The sequence below is a fragment of the Doryrhamphus excisus genome, linkage group LG12, assembly GCF_037039965.1.
Source record: "Doryrhamphus excisus strain RoL-2023G ecotype Guam linkage group LG12, RoL_Dexc_Guam_v1.1, whole genome shotgun sequence".
NCBI lineage: Eukaryota > Metazoa > Chordata > Actinopteri > Syngnathiformes > Syngnathidae > Doryrhamphus > Doryrhamphus excisus.
Window position 1 is genome coordinate 20,062,090 of NC_136368.1, and position 27,964 is coordinate 20,090,053.

General features: G+C 40.8%; 1 protein-coding gene and 1 long non-coding RNA gene across 2 annotated transcripts; one reads left to right on the forward strand and one right to left on the reverse strand.

The window, feature by feature from the left end:
- Window positions 1–2,721: 2,721 nt before the first annotated feature.
- LOC131136096 (protocadherin-17-like) lies at window positions 2,722–26,713 on the reverse strand. The gene is made up of 4 exons (XM_058082603.2): window positions 23,169–26,713; window positions 18,021–18,079; window positions 17,679–17,848; window positions 2,722–5,627 (listed from the first exon to the last, which is right to left on the reverse strand). The coding sequence occupies exons 1-4, from the start codon at window positions 25,638–25,640 to the stop codon at window positions 5,056–5,058; spliced, it is 3,273 nt and encodes a 1,090-aa protein (XP_057938586.2). The 5' UTR covers window positions 25,641–26,713; the 3' UTR covers window positions 2,722–5,055.
- On the forward strand, window positions 24,397–27,687 carry LOC144901537 (uncharacterized). The gene is made up of 4 exons (XR_013629587.1): window positions 24,397–24,622; window positions 27,328–27,402; window positions 27,484–27,556; window positions 27,638–27,687. It is a non-coding gene; the product is annotated as an uncharacterized LOC144901537 (long non-coding RNA).
- Window positions 27,688–27,964: the final 277 nt, after the last annotated feature.

Sequence of the window (27,964 nt, forward strand, 5' to 3'; positions counted from 1 at the left end):
ACCGTGCAACCACTTTTATAAGTTTTGGATCAAAGGGGTCAAGCCTGTTTGGATGATAAAAAAATATTGCAATATCTACCATGTTTTCTTCTTTATTAACTCATTAAACACTCATTGTTCAGTTCCAAATTTAAAAGTACATTATATTGCTATATTGGTAAATAAGTACTAGCATGTTTTTGGAATGTGGGAGGAAACCGGAGTACCCGGAGAAAACCCACGGAGAACATGCAAACTCCACACAGAGATGGCCGAGAGTGGAATTGAACCCATGTCTCATAGCTGTGAGGTCCGCACGCTAACCACACAAGCACCGTGCAACCACTTTTATAAGTTTTGGATCAAAAATCAAACAAAGGGGTCAAGCCTGTTTGGATGATAAAAAATACTGCAATATCTACCATGTTTTCTTCTTTATTAACTCATTAAATACTCTTTGTTCAGTTCCAAATTTAAAAGTACATTATATTGCAATATTGGTAAATAAGTACTAGCATGTTTTTTGGAATTTGGGAGGAAACCGGAGTACCCGGAGAAAACCCACGCATGCACGGGTAGAACATGCAAACTCCACACAGAGATGGCCGAGAGTGGAATTGAACCTGGGTCTCCTAGCTGTGAGGCCTGCATGCTAACCACTCAACCACCGTGCAGATGAGCGAAATTTTGATCTTAACCCATGTGTCGTTACCATAGCTGTCTTGTTTCAGTTGTTCCTGACGGTTTCGTCTTTGGCAAGTCTCTGGTTCTGGATCTTGTCTGTGAAGCCTATGGAGTGATGGATATGATGTTGGGTATCAACAACCAGTGGAGGAAGAATGGTAGCTAGATATTTAACAATTTTGTTTATGTGAGTTGATGCTTCTGACAATAGGACCCAGTGGAGCTCCTTCCTTGTGAATTTTTGGAAATGCAACGTGTCGTTTCCTCTGGGCACAGGTGGTAGTACATGCAGCGGTCGATTCCTTCTTCCTTTTCTTCTGAAGACATTCAATCATTTTCTTGTATTCGCTAGTCGGATCCCTCTTAAGGCTTTCATGTGTTGTCATTGTACAGTAGGACAGTCAGCTTTTCCTTGTAGTCTGCGGTGTTGAAGATCACGGTTCGTCTTCTCTTATCAGCTGACTTGTCGGCCGATTCTACCAGATGACAAGAGAAGATGCTTTGTGATCCGCAAAAGACTATTTTGCGTCTAATGGCTTTGGTTTCTTCGCTGCTGACATTGATGGCAGAAGAAAAAAAAAAATTAAATATCACATATTTTAGCACCGTTTGACCTACTTTTTGGGAGAACTACAAAGAATAAGTGGTGGATTTGAAAGTTGTAATGTTGGTTCTTGATACTTCTTGATGCAAGCTAGCCTTTTTTGTAGGGGTTTAAGCACTAGGTAGTAAAGTGATGTTATTAGCCGACCTCACAGATAATGAGACATGGTATGATGACATGACATAGAAAAGATTTTGTCCCAGTTTTATACTAACTATAATCAGTGTACCCTCCAGCATCATGGTAATGGTAATGGTTTAATTTCATTTGAACATGCATCAGATTACAATTGAATGCATCCCATAATCAGTTCACAGTTCCACATGTCCAAAAGGAGTAGGAAGAAGCAGAGCTTATTAAATCCTACCCCTCCATCTGGTACTTTTACAATCAGTAACTGTTACATTTGTTCACTTCCTGCTTTCCTAATATAGTTTACGTTTTTTTTTGTTGTCACATTAGGTTTCTTCCTTGTATTTGATCAGGAAATATGCAAATTCTGTCATTTTTTGTGAATTAAATGTCCTATTATACTCGTTTTCGGCCTTTGTACTGAGTTGTGAACTCCGATTGACCAGCGACACGCGATAATCCGCATAGAAAGCTTTCTAGATCTTCCAGACTCTGTGCCTCTTCCTGTAGATTTTCTTTGGATTTCCTGCCTCCCGCCGCCTAAACATCTGTATAATTCCTCCACGTACGCCCCCCATTAAGCCCACTCCGCTGTGATTGGTCACAGTCCCAAGCCTTCCTGAGAACTTCCGGACAGACGCGGATACAAAAATATATTCAACCAACAAAAAAAGCCTTATTTTCAAATCTACACTCACAGTGCCAAGTTTGTGCCGTACAGTGATTAATTGGAACACCAATTGGAATCACCAATCCTCGCACTGTGATGTGTTCAGGCACACTTTTAATTTTGAGTGATATTTGCTAATTGTTTCTAATTTTTATTCACGTACCCCCTATGGCAATCGATGTACCACTGGGTGTACGCCTTCCCCACTTTGGGAACTACTGACTTACACAAAATATACACTGTTACTTACAGCTTGCTCTTGTGACTCTTCAACACGACCAAGTATCGTTGGAAAGGCATCAAACTTGCACCTGTTTGGCGGATAGTCCAGCTTCGTATTGGCCCATGCTCACAAAAGAGTCCCATTTGAAGTGACATTAACAGATGAGCATATTTTCTCTTGCAGGCTGGGAATCTGCAACTCCAGTCACTTCTGCCTGATGCTTGCCTACGTAAAACAAAATTTACTTTACCTCACACCCTTTGGAAACATTTCCTGGGAGCCATTGCTCAACTGGGCATGCCCATATAAGGATGTCGGGGTTGCAGTGATGTCAATGGAACCATGTTTTTTTTTAAAAAAACATATGAATAACATTTATGGGTCAGAAAAGAGGGAAAACATCAGCTAAAAATAACGTCCTTCCATGCACACAGTGTATACAAATTTAATAAAATACACAAGTACAGTACAGTAGCCCACATTCACATGTAAGCCCAGCTTATTTTCCACATAAACAGCAGAGAGGACGACAATAAAATTACAAATACATTCTTAAAAAAATCATTTCATCGGAACCTCGAATGGTTGTTATGAAAAGGGACGTCCCCTGTTGCACCACCATTGACAGTTCATAAGACACTTCACTTTTTTTTGTTGTATTTAACGCCACTGATATGTGATATGTCGTCGGCATTTTGATTCTTCAAAGTGATGCTCCTTAAACACTAAATGGAGACAGATAGCTACACCGTACAAAAGCAGACAGGACTCAATAGCTCAACAGTAGCGGTTTTGCTCCAACAGCCACACAAGATGAGACCTGGAGATGTGTAAAATACGGACATCTAAACTGACGGATACAGTACACCATGGAAACACTTGAAAGTCAGGAACGCACTTGATTGGCCCGCAAACCTTCACAGCAAGGACACAAAGTTCACCTAAACACAAGTCACTAGGGATGGGCATAATGACCAACTAATCACTCATTTGATCGTTAAGGAGTCATGGATGGTTTGAAATTGATTGTTGATCATGTGGAGTGCATCGGTTGATTGGCACCAGCAGAGAAGCTGTTGATTCGTTCTCCGCGGGTTTGCCCGCCTAAAGAAAACAACATGACGTCTGGTATATGCAAAATATCCATTATTGTAACACGCGACTTGACATTTCTTCTTTCTGCTACTGGCGGTTTGAGCATTAATTTTAATTATTTTTTTTTTAATATTTCATATTTTTCAGTTTCTGGCTATTTTATAAAGTATAAATTATATTGTTATGATTTAAACCCAGCATGAGAGTGGTGCGATTCTCTCTTTTCCTTTCTTCTGTATGTATTGTTACCATATTGGCCCGAATATAAGACGACCCGGACAAGAAGAGAAAAAAAAAAAATTTTAAGACACAATCAAAGAAAAGATTAGTTGTTCTTTTTGGTGTTTGTGAGTGTATGAAAGAAAAGCTCTGAGTGAGCATGAGAGTGGTGCAATCCTCTCTTTTCCTTTCTTCTGTATGTATTGTTACCATATTGGCCCGAATATAAGACGACCCGGACAAGAAGAGAAAAAAAAAATTTTTAAGACACAATCAAAGAGAAGATTCTTTGTTTTTTTTGGTGTTTGTGAGTGTAAGGAAGAAAAGCTCTTAGTGAGCATGAGAGTGGTGCGATCTTCTCTTTTCCTTTCTTCTGTATGTATTGTTACCATATTGGCCCGAATATAAGACGACCCGGACAAGAAGAGAATTTTTTTTTTTTTTAAGACACAATCAAAGAGAAGATTCATTGTTCTTTTTGGTGTTTGTGAGTGTAAGGAAGAAAAGCTCCGAGTGAGCATGAGAGTGTTGCGATTCTCTCTTTTCCTTTCTTTTGTATTTATTGTTGCCATACTGGCCCGAATATAAGACGACCTGGACATATTTTTTAAGACACAATCAAAGAAAAGATTAGTTGTTCTTTTTGGTGTTTGTGAGTGTAAGGAAGAAAAGCTCTGAGTGAGCATGAGAGTGGTGCAATCCTCTCTTTTCCTTTCTTCTATATGTATTGTTGCCATAATGGACCAAATATAAGACGACCCGGACAAGAAGAGAAAAAAATATTTTTTAAGACACAATCAAAGAAAAGATTCTTTGTTCTTTTTGGTGTTTGTGAGTGTAAGGAAGAAAAGCTCTGAGCGGCGCAAATATAAATCTTAACCCCGGATATAAGACAACTTTTTCAGACGATGTTTTCTTTATATTTAATTGTTATTATTACAATTGACAGTTTTTTATTATTTTAGTGTATATTTATTTGTATTGATTGTTAATGTTTTTTTTTAATTGATGTAAATTCATCAAGTATTTTAGGTATTTTAAGAACGTAACTTTGGGAACATTTGGAATGTTTTGCACTGGAAAATTTGCATCTCACAGACCCGCTCATGACACCACATGAAAAGGAATTCTGGGAAGTTGACATACAGGCACAAGTTATTCAGCTTAATACAACACGGACATGGAAACAGGAGTTCAGAACATTCAACAAGAGATGCAAATATTAAAAGAATCCTTAATAGTATTCCCGATAGTTGTCAAAAAATGCCCATCCCTTCAAGTCACTGAGTCAGAAACAAAAACAACAAAAAAAACACGCAAAGCAGATGATTTTTGGTTATACAATGTTTGGACCCCAAAGAAACAAACAACAACAAAAGTAAAACAATCCGCACCAATCACACGCGTGTCGGCCAAGGGCGCGTGGGCGTAGGAACGGGGTCAGCCGTGTCAGTTCCCCGAGTCTGGCGTCTCGTACTCGGACACGCCGCACTCCTGGCTGATGACTGAGCTGTGAATGAGGCTGCTGGAGAGCGCCTTAGGGCGGAGCTCGCAGGTCAGGTAGGAGGGCTCCTCCAATTCAGTGTGCAGCGGGGAGCACTGGCCATCTGGCGGACCATAGGCACTGCTGTCTGAACCCCCCTCCCGCTCCTCTTTGACCTCTCGCTCGCCAGAGTCCAGGGCCGTACCACTTTTAGTGGGACTTCCGGGGGTGGGTGGACTCTCTTGCAGGGGCGGGCATGCCACACGCTGCGATTTTAAGTACGGTTTGACGTTGGCCACTAGGATGGTGCTGTCCCGCTGATCTTTCCCGAAGGTGCTGAGGGCTTTGCGGCTACCACGGCTGATGGTGCCATAAATCTCTGTCTCAACCATGGCATCCATTCCCACGGGGATGAAAAGGTTGGTGCGATTATCGGCACTGTCTGCTTGGCTTCCGATCCGTAACTTTGGCATCCAGCATCTGTCAGAGTGTCCCAGTGCACGACACTCATCGGTGCAGTGGACTGATTTGTCTTGTTCTGCAAAAACAGTTCAACATTTGTTACTGGATCCGGCTGGGTGACAAAGAAAGAACGTGTTGCACGAGGAACATCAATGATGAGCTCAGAAAAAAAGAAAATGTAATCGAATCTGGAAATATGATGTTTTCTATACATAACCGGAATAGAACCTGCAGCCTGGAGCAAAAACAGCGAAAACAAAACATACATCAATATACGCCTTTATTAATTGCATCCATCTTTCTGTCTACGCTCGTTGCAACAGATCGGTGATAATATTTGTGACTTAAATTATGATTCAAAACATATGCAATGATTTAGTATTCATTCATTCATTCATTCAATTTCAACCGCTCTCTTCGGATGAGAGGCGGGGTACTGGTGGCCAGCCAATCACAGGGCACATATAGACAAACAACCATTCACACTCACATTCATACCTATGGACAATTTGGAGTGGCTAATTAACCTAGCATGTTTTTGGAATGTGGGAGGAAACCGGAGTACCCGGAAAAAAACCCACGCATGCACGGGGAGAACATGCAAACTCACACACATAGATGACCGAGAGTGGAATTGAACCCGGGATTCCTAGCTGTGAGGTCTGTGCGCTAACGTGCATCGCAACATTCATTCATTTTCTACCGCTTATCCTCACAAGGGTCACGACAATGCTGGAACCTATCCCAGCTCTCCTCGGGCGAGAGGGTACACCCTGGACTGGTGGCCAGCCAATCACAGAGCACATATAGACAAACAACCATTCACACTCACATTCATACCTATGGACAATTTGGAGTGGCTAATTAACCTAGCATGTTTTTGGAATGTCGGAGGAAACCGGAGTACCCGGAAAAAACCCACGGAGAACATGCAAACTCCACACAGAGATGACCGAGAGTGGAATTGAACCCGTGTCTCCTAGCCGTGGGGTCCGCACGCTAACCACACGACCCCCGTGCACCCGATTTAGTACTCATATTTGTTATATTGCTGCCATACAAAACTCAGTATTTGGACTTTATAAGATATGTTTTTTATTTAACCGAATTACAAAACAATATATATGCATTCTAAAATGTTTATTGTCCCAAATTGATGCCAAATTATATTATTGTAAAAATTTTCGGAGATCAAATAAACCACTAATGTTATGATAGGTCATATATTTCACTCTGGAACTCTCTTCCTGCTTGTTTGGAGGCGAGAGACAGGGATACAGATATGCATGCATATGGAAATATAATATACAGGCCAGCAAAATAATCAATTGAATCATCATTGTATTGTTTGTATTGTAGGTTTATTTAAGATCAGTCAAATTTCCTGGGAAAATTTTGATTCTTCCTGCCTTGCATCATGAAAAAAAAATGCATTTTACATTTTAAGTTTATCATTTTGACATTGACTGATTCCTCATATTCATGAAATATCCATCATAACTACGCATGGCTTGAAAATTCTCAAACAAAACCATTGTTTGTCAGAGCGCAAAATGTGAAACATTAAGGGATATTAGCTTGAGGATGACACATTAAAATGATGAATGATTTTATTTGAGTTATTCATAAACTATATTTTATACTCCGACACAGAATGTCAAAAACAAGGCCGTAGAATTATCAAACAGTGGCTGAGCAGCAGTTTGAAACGATGTGGAAACTTTGCACCCCCCCCAATATGATACCACATTAAACTGATGAACAAAGCATGTATGCATCATTTTTATTAATTATATATTCCCCCTCACTGCGGGTCAATGCAACAGATGAGGGATTCATAATATTCATGAATGCCTTTTTTTCCCCTTGTCTCTGCAAACCATCGCAACCTGCGTAGGTGTTTCCTGGAAAATGTGCTTGTGGTGCAGAGGAAGCATTTTTTTTCTGATGCACAAACAGCAAAAAAAAAAAAAAAAAAAAAAAAAACTCCATGAGTTGCATCAGACTGTTAGTTGTTATATAGCACTATAGCGCTCCAAGTTGGCTTAAATTTATAGCCAGAAATTAGGAGTCAAAGTCAAATTAGAGTTGGACTTTATTGTATCATAATCAGGTCCCTATTTGCATTTACTGCCCATTTTTCATTTCGCTTCTTATTAGATGCGTCATATATAATGACCCGTCCTTGCCACAAAATGACCTCATTTGCATGCAAAGGAAACGAGAAACGTCGGGGAAAAAAAAACAATTATTCTATTCAGAAGATGAATACTTATTGGTGCAAATTAGCAGTGAGTGAAAAACAATTACCTTCAAAACACCGCGAGGATTTCATATTTAATAGCGGGTACTGCTTGTTTGGAATTCTGCCTTTAAGTCTTCGTTGACTTGTATCCGCTCGATGACCAAAACACGTCGGGTTAATTGGCGATTCCAGTATGCCTGCAGGCAAGAGCGTGAATTGTTGTCTGTGTCCCCTTATATGCCAACCCTGTGATTGACCGGCGACACGTCCACAACGTGCCCCGCCCCCCCTAAGCTTGGAGAGATGCCATCTGCCATCGGTATCAACAGCAGGCTATAGATAATGAATGAATAATGAATGAAACGCTTATGTGTGCGGATGCAAAAAAAAACAACACACTGATCTAATCTAAACGCCAAACTGATAACTGATGCTGTTCATCGCAAAATTTGTCAAGCAAAGTCGAGCCATGCGTCCTGGCTGGCTGGCAAACAAAAATAAAATAAACACGCGGAATTGAGACGCTTGTTATTGCAGCATTTACGCCGCAATCAACATTTATGTGACGACGACGCAATAAGTATTAGTGGTTTGAGGCTATGCGTTCCAAATGTCTTGGCAAAACAAGCAGTCAATAGTTTTTTTTTTTTTGCTTCATAAAGTAAAAAAGGAAGGAAGCGCTTCCAAATCCAAGTTATTCTTCCTGCTGTTCATTCATCTGCATGTTTTAATTTAGCTGTAATGATCAATTAATTGCCGGGAATGATGTCATTTACTCACAAAGGCACACCTACCCAAACTCAAAGTATGAATGAGACACTTGAATGATGATGAATGAAATACTGATGAGGTGGTGAGTGCCAGCCTACAACCAAGCAGTGAGTATTTTTTTTCCTCTTTGTTCCAAAGGAATCTTCCTCCCAGTTTGTGCTGGGCTTGGAACTTCAAAAAAAAAAAAAAAAAAAGAATCCACACGCTGCAGGAGATGAGAAAAACAGCTTCATGTCGCCAGCTCGTTTACACCATAGTGCTTGTTGTTGTTGTTGTTGTTGGTCAACACATGCAGCACTTTAGAGCCTCGGGTGCTGCTTACACAGCAGCGTTCTTAACTGAAAAGTCATTAGGAAAGTGGCATTTTGCAAATTTACTTTACACTGCAACAGCAGTTTGGAGTCTTAAAAAATGCAAACATTTGAAAAGTTTTGGGAAAAGCTACTACGACCGTTAACAAAAGGTTGGCTCAGATGGACTGACTCTGACTCCTTGCAAGTCATGTTGCCAGCTTGTATGTTAGAGCCTTCTCCGTCGCAGCACCCCACCCTTCTGGAATTCTTTGCCCCGCCTTCCCCACCTTAAAAAAAAAACCAACAAAAAACCCACCTGTTAAAATTTGATTTTAATGTCTAACTTTTTATACTTGACTGCTGTGCCTCTGCTTTTAGCCTCGTTTTTAGCTCTGAATGAATGAATGGATGTTGTATTTTTAATGCATCTTTTACTCAACTCTATTTTTTAAGCGTCTTTGAGTATTTTGAAAAGCGGTATACATTCATTCATTTTCTACCGCCTAAAATCAACAATAGAGTGTTCAGTGTCTGTTTGCACGAGTTAAAATTGTACTAAGATTCTCCTTGCATGCAAGTTTTATTCAATTGCACTTCTCATTATTTTCTTTTTTTAATTTTTTAAAAATTGTTTTTATTTTTATTTTTTCATTTTTAATTTTATTCTTATTTTTTACTCTCATTATTTTCTTTTTTTTAATTTTAAATTTTTTAAATTGTTTTTATTATTATTTTTATTATTTATACATTTTTTTATTTTTATTTTTTTTTAACATTATTAAAGCCCTGTAGACATGAAAAACACCCCTATAGTCACATTTACACTCATACTACCCAATATAGTAGACATAATAAGAGTACGTTTAAGACACAAATAAGACACAAGTGACTTGTGTGTGTTGCTACAAATGTGTTCCAAAGGGGAAGGACAGGAAGTGATGTCGGGGGTTCAGAGTTGAGTTTCAGCTTTTCATGGGTTACAACCACAATACTAGGCTCTATTATTACAGATATTGAACATATTTTAACATATTTTTATCAAGGTTTATTGTGCCTGTTTTGAGATCATTCAAACCTGCAATAAAAGCCTGTTGTTCCGGTGATCAAGCCCAGCACTTCTATAGTATGTCTCATCAAATTTTACCTAGTGACTGGTATATTTGTATTTTTGTTCATTTATCCATTTGTATGCTTAAAAATATGTGCATAATGTGCAGTTTTTGACTAATATGTCATATTCAACCATAAAACAGCATGATTTTAAGTAGAATTTTTTTAAAAATTGCAAAATTTGAACATATTCATTTAAACATATTTTTATTAAGGTTTATTGTGCCTGTTTTGAGATCATTCAAACCTGCAATAAAAGCCTGTTGTTCCGGTGATCAAGTCCAGCACTTCTACAGTACGTCTCATGAAATTTTATAGTAATATTACTGACACCTAGCGACTAGTATATTTGTATTTTTGTTCATTTATCAATTTGTATGCTTAAAAATATGTGCTAAATGTGCATAGTTTTTGACTAATATGTCATATTCAACCATAAAACAGCATGATTTTAAGTAGAATTTTTTTTTAAATTGCAAAATTTGAACATATTCATTTAAACATATTTTAATTAAGGTTTATTGTGCCTGTTTTGTGATCATTCAAACCTGCAATAAAAGCCTGTTGTTTTGGTGATCAAGCCCAGCACTTCTACTGTGTGTCTCATCAAATTTTATAGTAACATTACTGACACCTAGCGACTAGTATATTTGTATTTTTGTTCATTTATCAATTTGTATGCTTAAAAATATGTGCTAAATGTGCATAGTTTTTGACTAAATATGTCATATTCAACCATAAAACAGCATGATTTTAAGTAGAATTTTTTTAAAAATTGCAAAATTTGAACATATTCATTTAAACATATTTTAATTAAGGTTTATTGTGCCTGTTTTGTGATCATTCAAACCTGCAATAAAAGCCTGTTGTTTTGGTGATCAAGCCCAGCACTTCTACAGTACGTTTCATCAAATTTTATAGTAACATTACTGACAACTAGCGACTAGTATATTTGTATTTTTGTTCATTTATCAATTTGTATGCTTAAAAATATGTGCATAATGTGCATAGTTTTTGACTAATATGTCATATTCAACCATAAAACAGCATGATTTTAAGTAGAATTTTTTTTAAAAATTGCAAAATTTGAACATATTCATTTAAACATATTTTAATTAAGGTTTATTGTGCCTGTTTTGAGATCATTCAAACCTGCAATAAAAGCCTGTTGTTTTGGTGATCAAGCCCAGCACTTCTACAGTACGTTTCATCAAATTTTATAGTAACATTACTGACAACTAGCGACTAGTATATTTGTATTTTTGTTCATTTATCAATTTGTATGCTTAAAAATATGAGCTAAATGTGCATAGTTTTTGACTAATATGTCATATTCAACCATAAAACACATGATTTTAAGTAGAATTTTTAAAAATTGCGAAAAATTGTCGTTTAAAACATTGCATTGTCCAGAAAAAAACACATATAGATGAGGAATAAATTATAAACGATCTCAGTGGAAAAACATGTTTTGATTTGAGAATAACTTAGTAAACCACCGTTATTTGTTCAACATGGACGTTCCGCTGTATTCTGAAACTCGGTTAGGCTGCTATCCTTCCACTAAGCCTGAACAGGTACATTCCAAAACTAGTTAGTACGCCTAACTCAATCAAAAATAATCAGTTTTTGAATTTTGTTTAGTTTTTTTTTTTTTTTTTTTTACCCTGTCACATTATATATACTTTAATGTGACCGAGATCAAGAGAAATCCAGTGAGTTCAAAATGCATTTCACATCAAAAGGATGGACTAAACATAGCTTTGATTTGGCAAAGGTACACCTTGTACATATTGGAGTACTTGGCTTTGAAGCATGCACACCTCTGATTACGCTTCTCTGCCATTTGTTTCTCCATTTCTCTTCCACAGAGAAATGCATTTTTTTTTTTTTTTTTTTGTAGATAGACGAGAGCGGACCGATAAGCGAGGCAGGAAGATGCCGCGCTCATTTCCATGGCAGCCATCAGCACTGAAGAGGAGCTCGTGGATGATACTGATGAAGAGATGTGTGTGCTGAGAAGGTCCAGGAAATAACACTAAGGTATTATGTCATTGTTCTTTTCTATCTCCCTTAGTCGAAGTCATCATGTCACACAAAAGTCTTTTTGGCTCACAAGCAGGAGATTTTATTTTATCTCTCCCCAAAATGAATGATGTTGTTTTTTTAAACACTGACTTTAATGGTCACACATCGTGCAGCGTATTAATAAATCAGTAAGAATGTTTGGGGGGACATAAATCACATCTGAGCGTAACTTCTTTTGATGAAAAGTGGACGAGGAAGGCTGAGGATGAAACCGGGATGCTTTTCATGCCATTGTTCCTACCATTGGCTTGCTTTTCTCTTTTTTTTTGTCATTTCTACGTGAATAAAAGCAAAAATAGTTGAATACCAGCTCAAGGCTCAAGTGACAGCATCGAGCACTGACTTCACATAAAATAACAATGAAAGGCTTTCACATCTTATTGGGTAAATGTGGAAAAAAGGAAAACAAAGAAGGTGCACGCCCATTATAAATAGAATGAGAGAACGCCTAGCAACATCCCCACAGTGCATCTGGCGTCTGTGAGAGGGAATAAATATTCAGGGTGCATGATGGTGGAAGCTTCACTCCAGGTGCATATATTACCTGTATCAAAGCAACCAGCAGACTGGAGGCATAGGAAAAGTAAAGATATAAAAGCAATACTACTTAACCCGCACGCTTTTGTGTTGGGAGCAAATATTTTTGCAATGTTTCTTTTTTTTCAGCAGTGCTATTTTGTTGTCATAATCAATAAAACAGAGGCTCTGTAACTGTTCAAATGAGGTATGAAGTCGGTCGATGCGGCGGTTTATGAAAATCCTTCTCATATTCTCACTTTTATTGTCCCGCGTCACATTTCAAAAATAGACTTTAACAGTAGTAAATTTCCTTAAAATAAAAATTGCAAGAAACAGTCATGATTTTGTGAGAATAACGTTGTAATATGAGGGAAAATATTTTCATTTTTGTCGCAGAATGTCGAATTATAAAACAAAAAAAAACGTTATTTTGTAAAGAAATATTCTGCGAAATAAACAACAACAAACAAAACAGTAATTTTTGGGAAATTACATTGCGGAAAAAGTTCTGATGTTATGAGAATAAAGTCAAAACATGGCAATAAAGTCACAATTACGAGATTTACAGAAATTTACCTGGACAATTAAAAAAATGTTTTTGCAAGAATGAAAAAAACGTCATAAAGTCAAAAAATTAAAAGAAAAATGTCATATTCTTACAAGAAAAAAGTCACAAGAACTACAAAAATGTAGTAAAAAAAATATCATAAAGTCAAAAAATTTAAAGAAAAATGTCATATTCTTACAATAAAAAGTCACAGGTACTACAAAAATTTAGAATTTAAATATTCAAGAAAAAGTAGTATTTTTTGGAAAATCCGTTTGAGAGAAAATATGGAATAAAGTAATAGTATTATGGAATTTAAATCCTTGTATTACAAAAAAAATATTGAAAATTGAGAAAAAAAATGAAATATTTGGGAAAAAAACTGAAAAAATGAAAAAATAAGAGCCAAGTTCATACTAATACTTTGACCTACATTTTTCACCTAAATCACAAAGTTGAGATGCACTTTTCTCTTGAAATATAACTTAGCAGTTAAATGAATTGATATTGATATTCTTGTAACTGACAGTTTCTGCTCAAATGACAGATTCTGCCTTATTACTAATAAACCACTCAGAAAAAAAAACTTAACCATATAACCTGACGTAATTATCTTTTCAACCTACTTTCAGGAAAAGCAGCCTCTGTTATTAAACGCCACGCGCTACCACTTCGCCCGAGTCTTATATGCGTCTTAAGTAGTTAACGTATGCTTGTGCAAAAGTTAAATGAATTGATATTGATATTCTTGTAACTGACAGTTTCTGCTCAAATGACAGATTCTGCCTTATTACTAATAAACCACCCGGAAAACAAACTTAACCACATAACCTGACGTAATTATCTTTTCAACCTACTTTCAGGAAAAGCAGCCTCTGTTATTAAACGCCACACGCTACCGCTTCGCCCGAGTCTTATTTGCGTCTTAAGTGGTTAACGTATGCTTGTGCAAAAGCTAAACGAATTGATATTGATATTCTTGTAACTGACAGTTTCTGCTCAAATGACAGATTCTGCCTTATTACTAATAAACCAACCAGAAAACAAACTTAACCACATAACCTGACGTAATTATCTTTTCAACCTACTTTCAGGAAAAGCAGCCTCTGTTATTAAACGCCACGCGCTACCACTTCGCCCGAGTCTTATATGCGTCTTAAGTAGTTAACGTATGCTTGTGCAAAAGTTAAATGAATTGATATTGATATTCTTGTAACTGACAGTTTCTGCTCAAATGACAGATTCTGCCTTATTACTAATAAACCACCCGGAAAACAAACTTAACCACATAACCTGACGTAATTATCTTTTCAACCTACTTTCAGGAAAAGCAGCCTCTGTTATTAAACGCCACACGCTACCGCTTCGCCCGAGTCTTATTTGCGTCTTAAGTGGTTAACGTATGCTTGTGCAAAAGCTAAACGAATTGATATTGATATTCTTGTAACTGACAGTTTCTGCTCAAATGACAGATTCTGCCTTATTACTAATAAACCAACCAGAAAACAAACTTAACCACATAACCTGACGTAATTATCTTTTCACTGTACTACCAGGAAAAGCAGCCTCTGTTCTTAAACGCCACGCGCTACCGCTTCGCCCGAGTCTTATTTGCGTCTTAAGTAGTTAACGTATGCTTGTGCAAAAGCTAAACGAATTGATATTGATATTCTTGTAACTGACAGTTTCTGCTCAAATGACAGATTCTGCCTTATTACTAATAAACCAACCAGAAAACAAACTTAACCACATAACCTGACGTAATTATCTTTTCAACCTACTTTCAGGAAAAGCAGCCTCTGTTCTTAAACGCCACGCGCTACCGCTTCGCCCGAGTCTTATTTGCGTCTTAAGTGGTTAACGTATGCTTGTGCAAAAGCTAAACAAATTGATATTGATATTCTTGTAACTGACAGTTTCTGCTCAAATGACAGATTCTGCCTTATTACTAATAAACCAACCAGAAAACAAACTTAACCACATAACCTGACGTAATTATCTTTTCACTGTACTACCAGGAAAAGCAGCCTCTGTTCTTAAACGCCACGCGCTACCGCTTCGCCCGAGTCTTATATGCGTCTTAAGTGGTTAACGTATGCTTGTGCAAAAGTTAAATGAATTGATATTGATATTCTTGTAACTGACAGTTTCTGCTCAAATGACAGATTCTGCCTTATTACTAATAAACCAACCAGAAAACAAACTTAACCACATAACCTGACGTAATTATCTTTTCACTGTACTACCAGGAAAAGCAGCTTCTGTTATTAAACGCCACGCGCTACCACTTCACCCAAGTCTTATTTGCGTCTTGAGTAGTTAACGTATGCTTGTGCAAAAGCTAAACGAATTGATATTCTTGTAACTGACAGTTTCTGCTCAAATGACAGATTCTGCCTTATTACTAATAAACCACCCATAAAACAAACTTAACCACATAACCTGACGTAATTATCTTTTCAACCTACTTTCAGGAAAAGCAGCCTCTGTTATTAAACGCCACGCGCTACTGCTTCGCCCGAGTCTTATTTGCGTCTTAAGTGGTTAACGTATGCTTGTGCAAAAGCTAAACAAATTGATATTGATATTCTTGTAACTGACAGTTTCTGCTCAAATGACAGATTCTGCCTTATTACTAATAAACCAACCAGAAAACAAACTTAACCACATAACCTGACGTAATTATCTTTTCACTGTACTACCAGGAAAAGCAGCCTCTGTTCTTAAACGCCACGCGCTACCGCTTCGCCCGAGTCTTATTTGCGTCTTAAGTAGTTAACGTATGCTTGTGCAAAAGTTAAATGAATTGATATTGATATTCTTGTAACTGACAGTTTCTGCTCAAATGACAGATTCTGCCTTATTACTAATAAACCACTCGGAAAAAAAACGTAACCATATAACCTGACGTAATTATCTTTTCACTGTACTACCAGGAAAAGCAGCCTCTGTTATTAAACGCCACGCGCTACCGCTTCGCCCGAGTCTTATTTGCGTCTTAAGTAGTTAACGTATGCTTGTGCAAAAGTTGAATGAATTGATATTGATATTCTTGTAACTGACAGTTTCTGCTCAAATGACAGATTCTGCCTTATTACTAATAAACCACCCATAAAGCAAACTTAACCACATAACCTGACATAATTATCTTTTCACTGTACTACCAGGAAAAGCAGCTTCTGTTATTAAACGCCACGCGCTACCACTTCACCCAAGTCTTATTTGCGTCTTGAGTAGTTAACGTATGCTTGTGCAAAAGCTAAACGAATTGATATTCTTGTAACTGACAGTTTCTGCTCAAATGACAGATTCTGCCTTATTACTAATAAACCACCCACAAAACAAACTTAACCACATAACCTGACGTAATTATCTTTTCAACCTACTTTCAGGAAAAGCAGCCTCTGTTATTAAACGCCACGCGCTACCGCTTCGCCTTGCCCTTATCTTACATATACAGTGCAAGCGGCGCCATGTCAGTCAGTGCGCACGTGCGAGACATCTCTTTCAATATCTCTCTGTATGATTGGCCTTAGAACCTGCGCTCAATCACATTCAAGAAATGTGCTGCAAAAATTGTGATTGAATTTACACCTCCCACGGAGGCAAGTGTGGTCTGCCATAATTCCCCACAGCGTTCACACACACACATACACAGAGAAGGGATTCAGACTCTCGCTCTCTCTCTCCTTGGCAGCCACAAGAGTGTTTCTGTCTCCGCACTCCCGATCCCGCCACGTACAGGCAATTCATAGCGATGTAAATGGTGTGGAAAGTACCGCATTGGGGCCCCCCCCCGATGACCAGAGCCGTTCTCCTCCAAGGCTCGTACGAGCAAATGAAAGCCATCACCTCCTCGCTCACTCACGCCCCGCCGCCGTTATCCTTTATCTCACCTGCGAGGCTGGCTTTCATATTTGCTGTTTGTCTACGCTACAGCTAAATATATCAATCCCGAGCAGGTCGAGCGGGTCGCACACAGCTTGGCAATCATCTGTGATTACACTCTTGGCAGTCATTTCAGTCCTAATTAAACTTTAATATTACTATTTTTAGTCGTAAACCACACCAATAATAACTTAGAAGCACTTGAAGGTGCAGAAGGTGCAGGCGCCAGAAATACCTGTGACTGTCTATCACGTTTTTTTGTCCCTGTCATGTTAAGTCGAGGTATGCATGACGCATGATCAAACGAGAAGAAGCAGACATACACTTTGCTATGCATAATATTGAGTTTGTTTGATGCCAAAATCAGATGCGGCATGTTTGAACATTCCACCTTCACACAGTGGACCCCTTTTATCCCCTTTAAAGCATGTCTTTACCTTTTACTCCGCAATACCAGCTCAGGGCGCCTGCCATGTAAAAGCCGGCAGCCGCCCGATTTACCACCTGCATGTTAAATGTTTGTCTAGCTCGGTTGTGCCCAAAAAGCGGGCAAAGGCGCCGCACTTAAAACGCTGGCAAGACTCGCTCGACACATAAAATATAAACAACGCTCGCCCCGCAGGAGAGCGCCGAGGCATCTTGACGATGTCGGAAGAGTCCACTCACCCTGCTCAAAAGGCTGCCCATTAACTGATGTGGCTTTCATCTTGAGGGCCTCCCTGGCAGACGTGTCACACTGGGAGCCTCTATTAGTATCCTGGTCACTATCAGCTTGGTCGCTATCACCATGGCCACTGTCTCGCAGGCTGGCTCGTTCTGCATCCTTAAATGTGGAGCTGCGGCAGGAAAGGGGAGAAAGGGGAAAAAAAAAAAAAACACACAAAAAAAAAACACAACTTGTCATTCTGTCTGTACGAGCGCTGGCTGTTTGATAGCCAGCCGAGTTTGATACTGGGATGAAGGGGCTCAAAAGACGCGGTCAGGAAGTGTCTGCATGTGAGCTCTTACCTTTGAACAAATGGCTGCCTGCTGCCAGCATAATTGGGCTCGGAGGGGAACTTTTCCGTCTACAAATGACATGAAAAATTGTGGTTTTTAATTTTAAAAACAAACCCTACAGGCTTTTATACATAGATAGACACAAGATATCCCGTAAAAAAAACTACATATGACCTGTTACTGTAAGTATTTGCAGTTTTTGCACAGAAATGGCGAGATATTGCCACAACCGTGTGCACTTTCACACAGCGCAGATCATTGCAGTTTCAACCGCTTGTAAACTGTCTACAAATTACATGAAAAATTGTGTTTTTAATTTTAAAAACAAATCCTAAAGGCTTTTATACATAGATAGACACAAAATATCCCGTAAAAAAACTACATAAGAGCTGTTACTGTTAAGTATTTGCAGTTTTTGCACAGAAATGGCGAAATATTGCCACAACCGTGTGCACTTTCACACAGCGCAGATCACTCAAGATTCAACCGCTTGTAAACTGTCTACAAATGACATGAAAAATTGTGTTTTTCATTTTAAAAACAAATCCTACAGGCTTTTATACATAGATAGACACAAGATATCCCGTTAAAAAAAACTACATAAGAACTGTTACTGTAAATATTTGCAATTTTTGCACAGAAATGGCGAGATATTGCCACAACCGTGTGCACTTTCACACAGCGCAGATCATTGCAGTTTCAACCGCTTGTAAACTGTCTACAAATGACATGAAAAATTGTGTTTTTAATTTTAAAAACAAACCCTACAGGCTTTTATAGATAGAAAGACACAAGATATCCCGTTAAAAAAAACTACATAAGACCTGTTACTGTAAATATTTGCAGTTTTTGCACAGAAATGGCAAGATATTGCCACAACCGTGTGCACTTTCACACAGCGCAGATCACTCAAGTTTCAACCACTTGTAAACTGTCTACAAATGACATGAAAAATTGTGTTTTTAATTTTAAAAACAAACCCTACAGGCTTTTAGACACAAGATATCCCGTAAAAAAAAACTACATAAGAGCTGTTACTGTAAATATTTGCAGTTTTTGCACAGAAATGGCGAGATATTGCCACAACCGTGTGCACTTTCACACAGCGCAGATCACTCAAGATTCAACCGCTTGTAAACTGTCTATAAATGACATGAAAAATTGTGTTTTTAATATTAAAAACAACCCCTACAGGCTTTTATACATAGATAGACACAAGAAATCCCGTAAAAAAAACTACATAAAAGCTGTTAAGAAGGCAGATTTAACATGTACACAACCTTCAGTTTGTTCATTTTTCCTGTAAAATAAACAAACTATGATCCAGGAAATGAGCCGGATTGGGCTCCTTTAAAAGATTGGAATGATGTCTGCCCTTTTTTCCATGTCGCTGTTCTGGCACTGATATGTAATGAGCTGAGAAAAAGACGACTCTGCATTTTTTCACCTTCACAGGTAGCAACAGAGCCGGGAAGTGCTTTAAAGGGGCTGTTATTAATTATAAATCGACAAAGACATTTTTGGTCTTAAAGCATTCATTCATTCATTTTCAACCGCTTATCCTCACGAGGGTCGCGGGGGTGCTGGAGCCTATCCCAGCTGTCTTTGGGTTAAGAGGCTACTTCTACAATGTGCCACGGGCCAATGTAAAACAAGCTGGCGGTCACAAAAGGCTCCCGGACTGCACATTGGACACCCGTGACCTATACGAACATTCATTCATTCATTAATTTTCTACCGCTTATCCTCACGAGGGTCGCGGGGATGCTGGAGCCTATCCCAGCTGTCTTCGGGCGAGAATTCAGGCCAGCCAATCACAGGGCACATATAGACAAACAACCATTCACACTCACATTCATACCTATGGACAATTTGGAGTGGCTAATTAACCTAGCATGTTTTTGGAATGTGGGAGGAAACCGGAGAAAACTCACGCATGCACGGGGAGAACATGCAAACTCCACACAGAGATGGCCGAGGGTGGACTTGAACCCTGGTCTCCTAGCTGTGAGGTCTGTGCGCTAACCACTCGATCCCCGTGCAGCCGGTCTTAAAGCAGACGTTAAAAAAAATGCCAGAATTATCTTCCATCGCCGAGGATGGAATTGAACCCTGGTCTCCTAGCTGTGAGGTCTGTACGCTAACCACTCGACCGCCGTGCAGCCGGTCTTGAAGCAGAAGTTTAAAAAAATGCCAGAATTATCTTCCATCGCCGAGGCTGGAATTGAACCCTGGTCTCCTAGCTGTGAGGTCTGTGCACTAACCACTCCAGCTGTCTTTGGGCAAGAGGCGGGGTACACCCTGGACTGGTGGCCAGCCAATCACAGGGCACATATAGACAAACAACCATTCACACTCACATTCATACCTATGGACAATTTGGAGTGGCTAATTAACCTAGCATGTTTTTGGAATGTGGGAGGAAACCGGAGTACCCGGAGAAAACCCACACATACACGGGGAGACTCCACAAAGAGATGGCCGAGAGTGGAATTGAACCCTGGTCTCCTAGCTGTGAGGTCTGCGCGCTAACCACTCGACCACCGTGCAGCCGGTTTTAAAGCAGACGTTAAAAAAAATGCCAGAATTATCTTCCATCGCCGAGGCTGGAATTGAACCCTGGTCTCCTAGCTGTGAGGACTGTGCGCTAACCACTCGACCACCGTGCAGCCGGTTTTAAAGCAGACGTGAAAAAAAATGCCAGAATTATCTTCCATGGGCAAAAAAAAATGGCAATACTCTTCTAACTCATGTTCTCAACATGAGTATACTGAATTCTGAGTGCTTTTAAAGATCTATTTTTAATAAAAGTGTGAGAATAAGGTCAGTTGACTGGCATAGCATACATATAACCTGAGGTGTTTTTGCAGCTCTGTGTGAATGGGGACTTTTGTAAAAAAGTCCAAAGACACATACCGTACATACTTATACAAAACATACTCAGTCATTCATCTTTTCAGCATGCCCTTATGCAGTACACCAAAGGTAGCATCACATCCTCTGCTGTGTAAAAGCGCACAAAGTTGAGTCAATATCCCACCTCGTTGAGATACTTAGTGAGGCTGAGGGGTACGATGAAACCGCATCGCCATTGTGACCATATGTGTGTCTTTGGCAAGACAAAGGAAACAAAGGAAGGAAGACATTAGCCGCTTTCATTAGCGCCCTTTTCCCTTCATCTTGAGAATAATGTGTTTGTGTTGATCACACCCACGTAGCACATCGACTGGTGACAGCGCCAGGCCTTGTCATCTGTGTTACCATCTCCAAATGTGAGACTGACCCAGATATTTACATCGCGTACAACACATGATTCCACACGGCACTAGACGCCCGCGCCGCCGCCAATTAGCATGTTAGCTGGCGAGGCTCGGATGGACTCCGTCAAGGGCAGCCTCGTGCCAACTTTGGTTGCGACTGGGTTGATCTGACCCATATTTGGAATGGGCGGGGGGCGCGGACGGGGGGGAATATCCCGTAAAAAAAACTACATAGGACCTGTTACTGTAAGTATTAGCAGTTTTTGCACAGAGATGGCGAGATATTGCCACAACCGTGTGCACTTTCACACAGCGCAGATCATTCCAGTTTCAACCGCTTGTAAACTGTCTACAAATGACATGAAAAATTGTGTTTTTCATTTTAAAAACAAACCCTACAGAATTTTATACATAGATAGACACAAGATATCCCGTTAAAAAAAACTACATATGAGCTGTTACTGTATGTATTTGCAGTTTTTGCACAGAGATGGCGAGCTATTGCCGCAACCGTGTGCACTTTCACACAGCGCACATTATTCCAGTTTCAACCGCTTGTAAACTGTCTACAAATGACATGAAAAATTGTGTTTTTCATTTTAAAAACAAACCCTACAGGCCTAAAAAAAAAAAAACTACATATGAGCTGTTACTGTTAAGTATTTGCAGTTTTTGCACAGAGATGGCGAAATATTGCCGCAACCGTGTGCACTTTCGCACAGCGCAGATCATTCCAGTTTCAACCGCTTGTAAACTGTCTACAAATGACATGAAAAATTGTGTTTTTCATTTTAAAAACAAACCCTACAGGCCTAAAAAAAAAAAACTACATATGAGTTGTTACTGTTAAGTATTTGCAGTTTTTGCACAGAGATGGCGAAATATTGCCACAACTGTGTGCACTTTCACACAGCGCAGATCATTCCAGTTTCAACCGCTTGTAAACTGTCTACAAATGACATGAAAAATTGTGTTTTTCATTTTAAAAACAAACCCTACAGGCCTAAAAAAAAAAACTACATATGACCTGTTACTGTTAAGTAATTGCAGTTTTTGCACAGAGATGGCGAGATATTGCCGCAACCGTGTGCACTTTCACACAGCGCAGATCATTCCAGTTTCAACCGCTTGTAAATAACTTGTCAGACAACATAACACAACAGGATGGGAATTGAGTCAGGTTTGCATAACAGTCCTTGCATTGTGGAATACCCCCCCCCCCCCTTTTACACAGCGGCTGGACCTGACCCTTGACCCTTGCAAAAACTGCAAAAGAGTAAATGTGGTCGAGGAGCATTTAGCATGTTAGCTGGCGAGGCTCGGATGGACTCCGTGAAGGGCAGCCTCGTGCCAAGTTTGGTTGGCGACTGGGCTGATCTGACCCATATTTAGAATGGGCGGGGGGCGCGAACGAAGGGGTGGGTGGTGGGGGGGTGATTGTCAGAGTTACGCCATGTGCATCTTGCTGTCTGGCGCACACCGGTCGGGTAATGCGATAGGACAAGCTGCTCAAACACCTGTCCGCTCCAACATCTCAGACCTGGTTGTGTTTTTCTCTCCGTAGCTGCGGATCTGCTGGGTGAGGGTCACAGCAGGCCTTGTTCAAGACTCACACTGTTTGCCTTTACCACACACGGACTTCCTGGTTACGTGGCCTGCAGCTGTAGCGCTTTACCAAAGAGTGGATAAAACATTAACCTTATTAGTAAAATGCCACCTAGTACATCCTAAAACAAAGTTGTCATATCATGCTTCATTTGCAAAAAGCGCTTGCCTTAAGCAAGAAAGCAGAGGTGATAATGATGTAGGATTTTTTTTTTCTCCCCAGAGTTCCACAGCTAAGCAGAGAATAAGCAGAAATAAATAGCAGGTAAATAACAGCACAACATAGTCTTACCTGTATGACCGACATCCTGTTGGCAGGAGTCTCGGTGCTCAGCCCTGCAAAGCTGGAGTGGCACCCGGCTCTGGGTACCGTCAGGCTGTTGGGGGTAGTTTTCAGGTACATGACCTCCGACCTGGGCAGCGTGAGCGGCAGTGGGCTCTGGTAGTCGAAGCATATGGGCGAAGTGATGAGCGAGGGACTGCTCACCACGTTCATGCGACTGGCCGAATCTCTTTCCTCCATCTCGCTCTGCACGAGCATGATGTCACTCTTGTTGATCCGCTTCTTTTTGCCCTTCCCCGTCGGAGGATTGGAGTACTCTGGCATGCGGCAGTTATAATTCCCGCTCTCCTTATCTTGATGCTTGGACTTGACAGCGATGGCGGTCATGACTGCTAAGAGCATGACAGAGATAATGCAGAGGGTAATGATGAGGGGCAGGGATACGTCCCAGTGTTGCTGCTCGCCACTCACGCTGGAGCCCCCGCCACCGGCCGCCGTTTCTGTGTTGGCTTTAATGACCAGCTTAGCCACGGCGGATAAGGGCGGCTTGCCGTGGTCGGTGACTTTAACCACCAACTCTACCACGGGCGAGACCTCTTCCCATAAGGCGTGGGTGGTTCGGACCTCGCCTCCCATTGCATCGATGTCAAACAGGTGGTCGTCGTTTCCCTCGGTGATCTCGTAGGTCAAATGTCCGCTTTCTCCGTGATCGTGGTCCACCGCTCTCACCGTAGTCACAATGTAGCCGATACCGACGTTTCGAGGCACTGGGATTTCTGCCGTATCGTTTTGCAGAAGAGGCAAAATAATCACCGGGAGATTGTCGTTGACATCGAGGATGTTGACCCTGACGGTGGAGGTGCTCTCCATGTGAGGGGAGCCTCCATCTTTAGCCTGAACTTTGAACTCAAAAGATTTCGTCTGCTCGTAGTTAAAAGAGCGTGACGCGTATATGGCTCCATTGGTGGGGTTAACAGACACGTATGTATAAACCGACACGTCACCGATGTGCGATGGCAGAATGGAGTACGTCACTGTCCCGTTGCGGCCTACATCTGGGTCGTGGGCCAGAACGGAGCCTAAGTACTCGCCTGGGATGTTGTTCTCAGGCACCTGGAGCACATAAATGGTCTTTGTAAAGCGAGGCGCGTTGTCGTTCTCATCCAAGATCTTCACCGTGAACGACTTGGTGTAGTTCAACGATGGGATGCCATTGTCTCGGGCCACGATGGTGACATTGTATTCGTCCTTTGTTTCTCGATCCAAAGGTCGGTCGGTGAGCAGGGTGTAAAAATTGTCATTGTTCTCCTGCAGTCTGAAGGGAACATTTCCCAGCACGCGGCACTGGAGCTGACCGTTTCGGCCGGAATCTTTATCTGTCACTCTGACCAGCGCGATGACAGATTCCGAGGGGGCCGCCTCGCTGATGGCACCCTGCCGCACGGAAACAAAACTAATTATTGGTGAGTTGTCATTTTTGTCCAGCACTTTGACAGTAATTTTACAGTGGCCTGGTATGGGGTTGGGCCCCAGATCCTTTGCCTGCACATCAAACTCGATGATGGGATTCTGCTCATAGTCAATTTCCCCTTGGACTTTGATGACACCAGTGTTGGCGTCAATGCCGAACAAATCTTGAATTCGCTCAGATGCATATCCTGTAAAGGAATAAACCACCTGCCCGTTGCTTCCCTCGTCTTGGTCCGTGGCGTTCAAATCTATGAGTACTTTTCCAGGCGAGGAATTCTCCGGGAGTTCCAGCACATAGGAGGATTTCTCAAAAACTGGGCTATTGTCATTGGAATCAGTCACCCTGACATTGATTTGCATGGAGCCTGATCTCGGATATTCCCCTCCGTCGATCGCAGTCAGGAGGAGCGTGTGATGGCTCTGGTCCTCCCGATCCAGAGGTCTCTGAACCACAAGCTCGGGATAAATAGTCCCGTCTCCTCTTACTTTTAAATCCAACGAAAATGTATTGTAATCATCTCTGGTGACTTGATAAGTCTTTATCCCGTTCTCCCCGGTGTCCAAGTCATGTGCGATAGTCAGCGGGAAGCGCGTGCCCGCGGCTGCGTTCTCCGAGATATCGATGTTAACATGATCTGAGGGGAAACCGGGCGAGTTGTCATTTATGTCCTGTATGTCAATCTTGATCATGCATATTTCCTTGTCGTTGGCAAACACCTCCATGGAGAGCTGGCACTTTGGGTTCCGCCTGCATAAGGTCTCCCGGTCAATCCTTTGTTTGGTGAAAATAAGTCCACTCTCCGGGTCAACATCCACCAGGTGTGGTGCGGAATTCTCCAGCACTCTGAAGTTGGATTTTTTCCCTCTCTCCAGAGTCCCGTAGCTGCCATCTTTCGCGATATTGCCTATGATAGTGCCGGGTCCTTGCTCCTCCGGGACGGAATAACTCAGGTTTTTGACTGTCAGGGCTTTAACCCACAGCAGGAGGAAAATGGGAACAGAGAGACGCATCCCTTCAGTTGGATATGCGGTACCGGCACACGGGGAAAAAAACCTTGACTTTCAACCTGTTGATTATTCCGCAAAACCTTTAGAGCACCAAATCCAAAGCAGGCATGCGGCTACAGGACTAATTGGATATCAAATCGATTTGTAGACCCCCTTTAATGGGCATTAGCTCTCTCGTATGCCGCTCTGCAATGATGAACTCTTTCTGTAAACAAAGATGACCGCCTGACGACACCCCGTGCATGAATTAAAGATCAAATTCAACATTGGAATGCTTTGTTTTCCCTCTCCGAGGGGCTCCCACAATGAATAATCGATGAGAATAAAGTATTAATATTCCCCTCTGCGTCCAAGGTTAAAGCATCGTGAAGGTTAAGAGCTTGGCTTTCAATAGGAAGAAGAGAGAGGAGGGGGAAAAAAAGGGCAAAAAAAAAAAGAGGCGCATTGCCCTCATGCGACATCTACACCCTGCAAAGCTCCAAAATGCACCATCGGTCCGTGTTAGCGTTAACAGCGCATTGTGACTTTTGTCTCCTGTGCGGCACACTGTTGCATACGGAGCTGCTCGTCTCTCCTCCTCCGGTAAAGTGCATGGATCCGGCTCTGCTGCGGCTCGCTTCGCACCGCTCTCTCCGGCGCAACCTTTTGTGTGTTCCTGCCCTTCCTTCCTTTTGCGAGGAGCATCCACAGCAAGCCACTTTTTTTTTTTTTTTTTGGTCCACTAATCAGTCCACTAATCCCATAATCCAGTCCGATTTGAAGGCGCTCCTCTTTGCATCCATCAGCGGCCACTCTTATCTGTTGCACGGCGGAGAAGACGAGTCGCAAAGAGAGAGAGAGAGAGAAAATAAGGTGCGAGATGATTGAAGATAATCAGAATGAGTCGCGTCTCCTCCTCAACTGTTGAAAGCTGCCTCCTCTCCTCGCTCCCTCTCCTCCTCCTCCTCCTCTTCCTCCTCCCTTTTCCCCGCGTCTTTGCCGCACACTCCCGCGCGTATACGTGCGCACACTTTAGTGCTCCTTTCGCAGCCAAATGAGTGAGCGGTGACAGATCTCGCCTTCTAGGTGGAGCACTGGATGGCATGAAGAAAGGCTGTACTAGTGCTACGTGATGCATTTACTGATGTGCGCGCAGTGTCAGTGCAATGGGGAGGGAATAAAAGAAAAAGGGAAGAAGAAAAAACATGCCCGTGGAGCTGGTGGATGCTCCAAACACACAAAGATGTGAACCGAAGGATTAGTACTTGATCAATGAAAGCTACACGGTCACTGCCGGTGAGGAACCGGATCACATGTGAAATTAAAATGGATCTAATTACATCCTCCTTCAAAACACCTCTCTGTGTGATGCAGTGCAGCAAAGCCTGATATGAAACATGCTGTTGCATTGCTGACAATGTCAGTCACAACTATGCGTTATTATTTGTGTAAAGGCGGAATGTTTGCATTGCATTCTTTCAAATGTGACCGCTGGGTGCTCTTTTCACCTGTTGGCAACAGGAGCTCCCACTATAGACGCAAGAAAAGATATGGTCAAATACAGAAGTCCTGCATCATCACATGACATCCAATACAAGAGCGTATCAACAGTTTTTATGATTTATTTCAGGTATATTTAACCAAATTACATTAATGAAAGGAGTAGGAAGAAGCAGAGTTTATTTAATCTTACCCTGTCTCCATGTTTTAGGAATTACAGAAGTCCTGCATCATCACATGAGATCCAATACAAGAGCGTATCAACAGTTTTCATGATTTAATTCAGGTATATTTAACCAAATTACATTAATGAAAGGAGTAGGAAGAAGCAGAGTTTATTTAATCCTACCCTGTCTCCATGTTTTAGGAATTACAGAAGTCCTATCATCACATGAGATCCAATACAAGAGCGTATCAACAGTTGTCATGATTAATTGCAGGTATACTTAACCAAATTGCATTAATGAAAGGAGTAGGAAGAAGCAGAGTTTATTTAATCCTACCCTGTCTCCATGGTTTAGGAATTACAGAAGTCCTGCATCATCACATGAGATCCAATACAAGAGCGTATGAACAGTTTTCATGATTTATTTCAGGTATATTTAACCAAATTACATTAATGAAAGGAGTAGGAAGAAGCAGAGTTTATTTAATCCTACCCTGTCTCCATGTTTTAGGAATTACAGAAGTCCTGCATCATCACATGAGATCCAATACAAGAGCGTATCAACAGTTGTCATGATTTATTTCAGGTATACTTAACCAAATTACATTAATGAAAGGAGTAGGAAGAAGCAGAATTTAATCCTACCATGTCTCCATGTTTTAGGAATTACAGAAGTCCTGCA

Coding starts and splice junctions, on each gene's coding strand:
- LOC131136096 (XM_058082603.2), bottom strand. CDS start 25,640: ATGCGTCTCTCTGTTCCCATTTTCCTCCTGCTGTGGGTTAAAGCCCTG. Junction 18,080..23,168: donor ACAGGATGTCGGTCATACAG/GTAAGACTATGT, acceptor TGTCATTTGTAG/ACGGAAAAGTTCCCCTCCGA. Junction 17,849..18,020: donor AGGCAGCCATTTGTTCAAAG/GTAAGAGCTCAC, acceptor TTCCTGCCGCAG/CTCCACATTTAAGGATGCAG.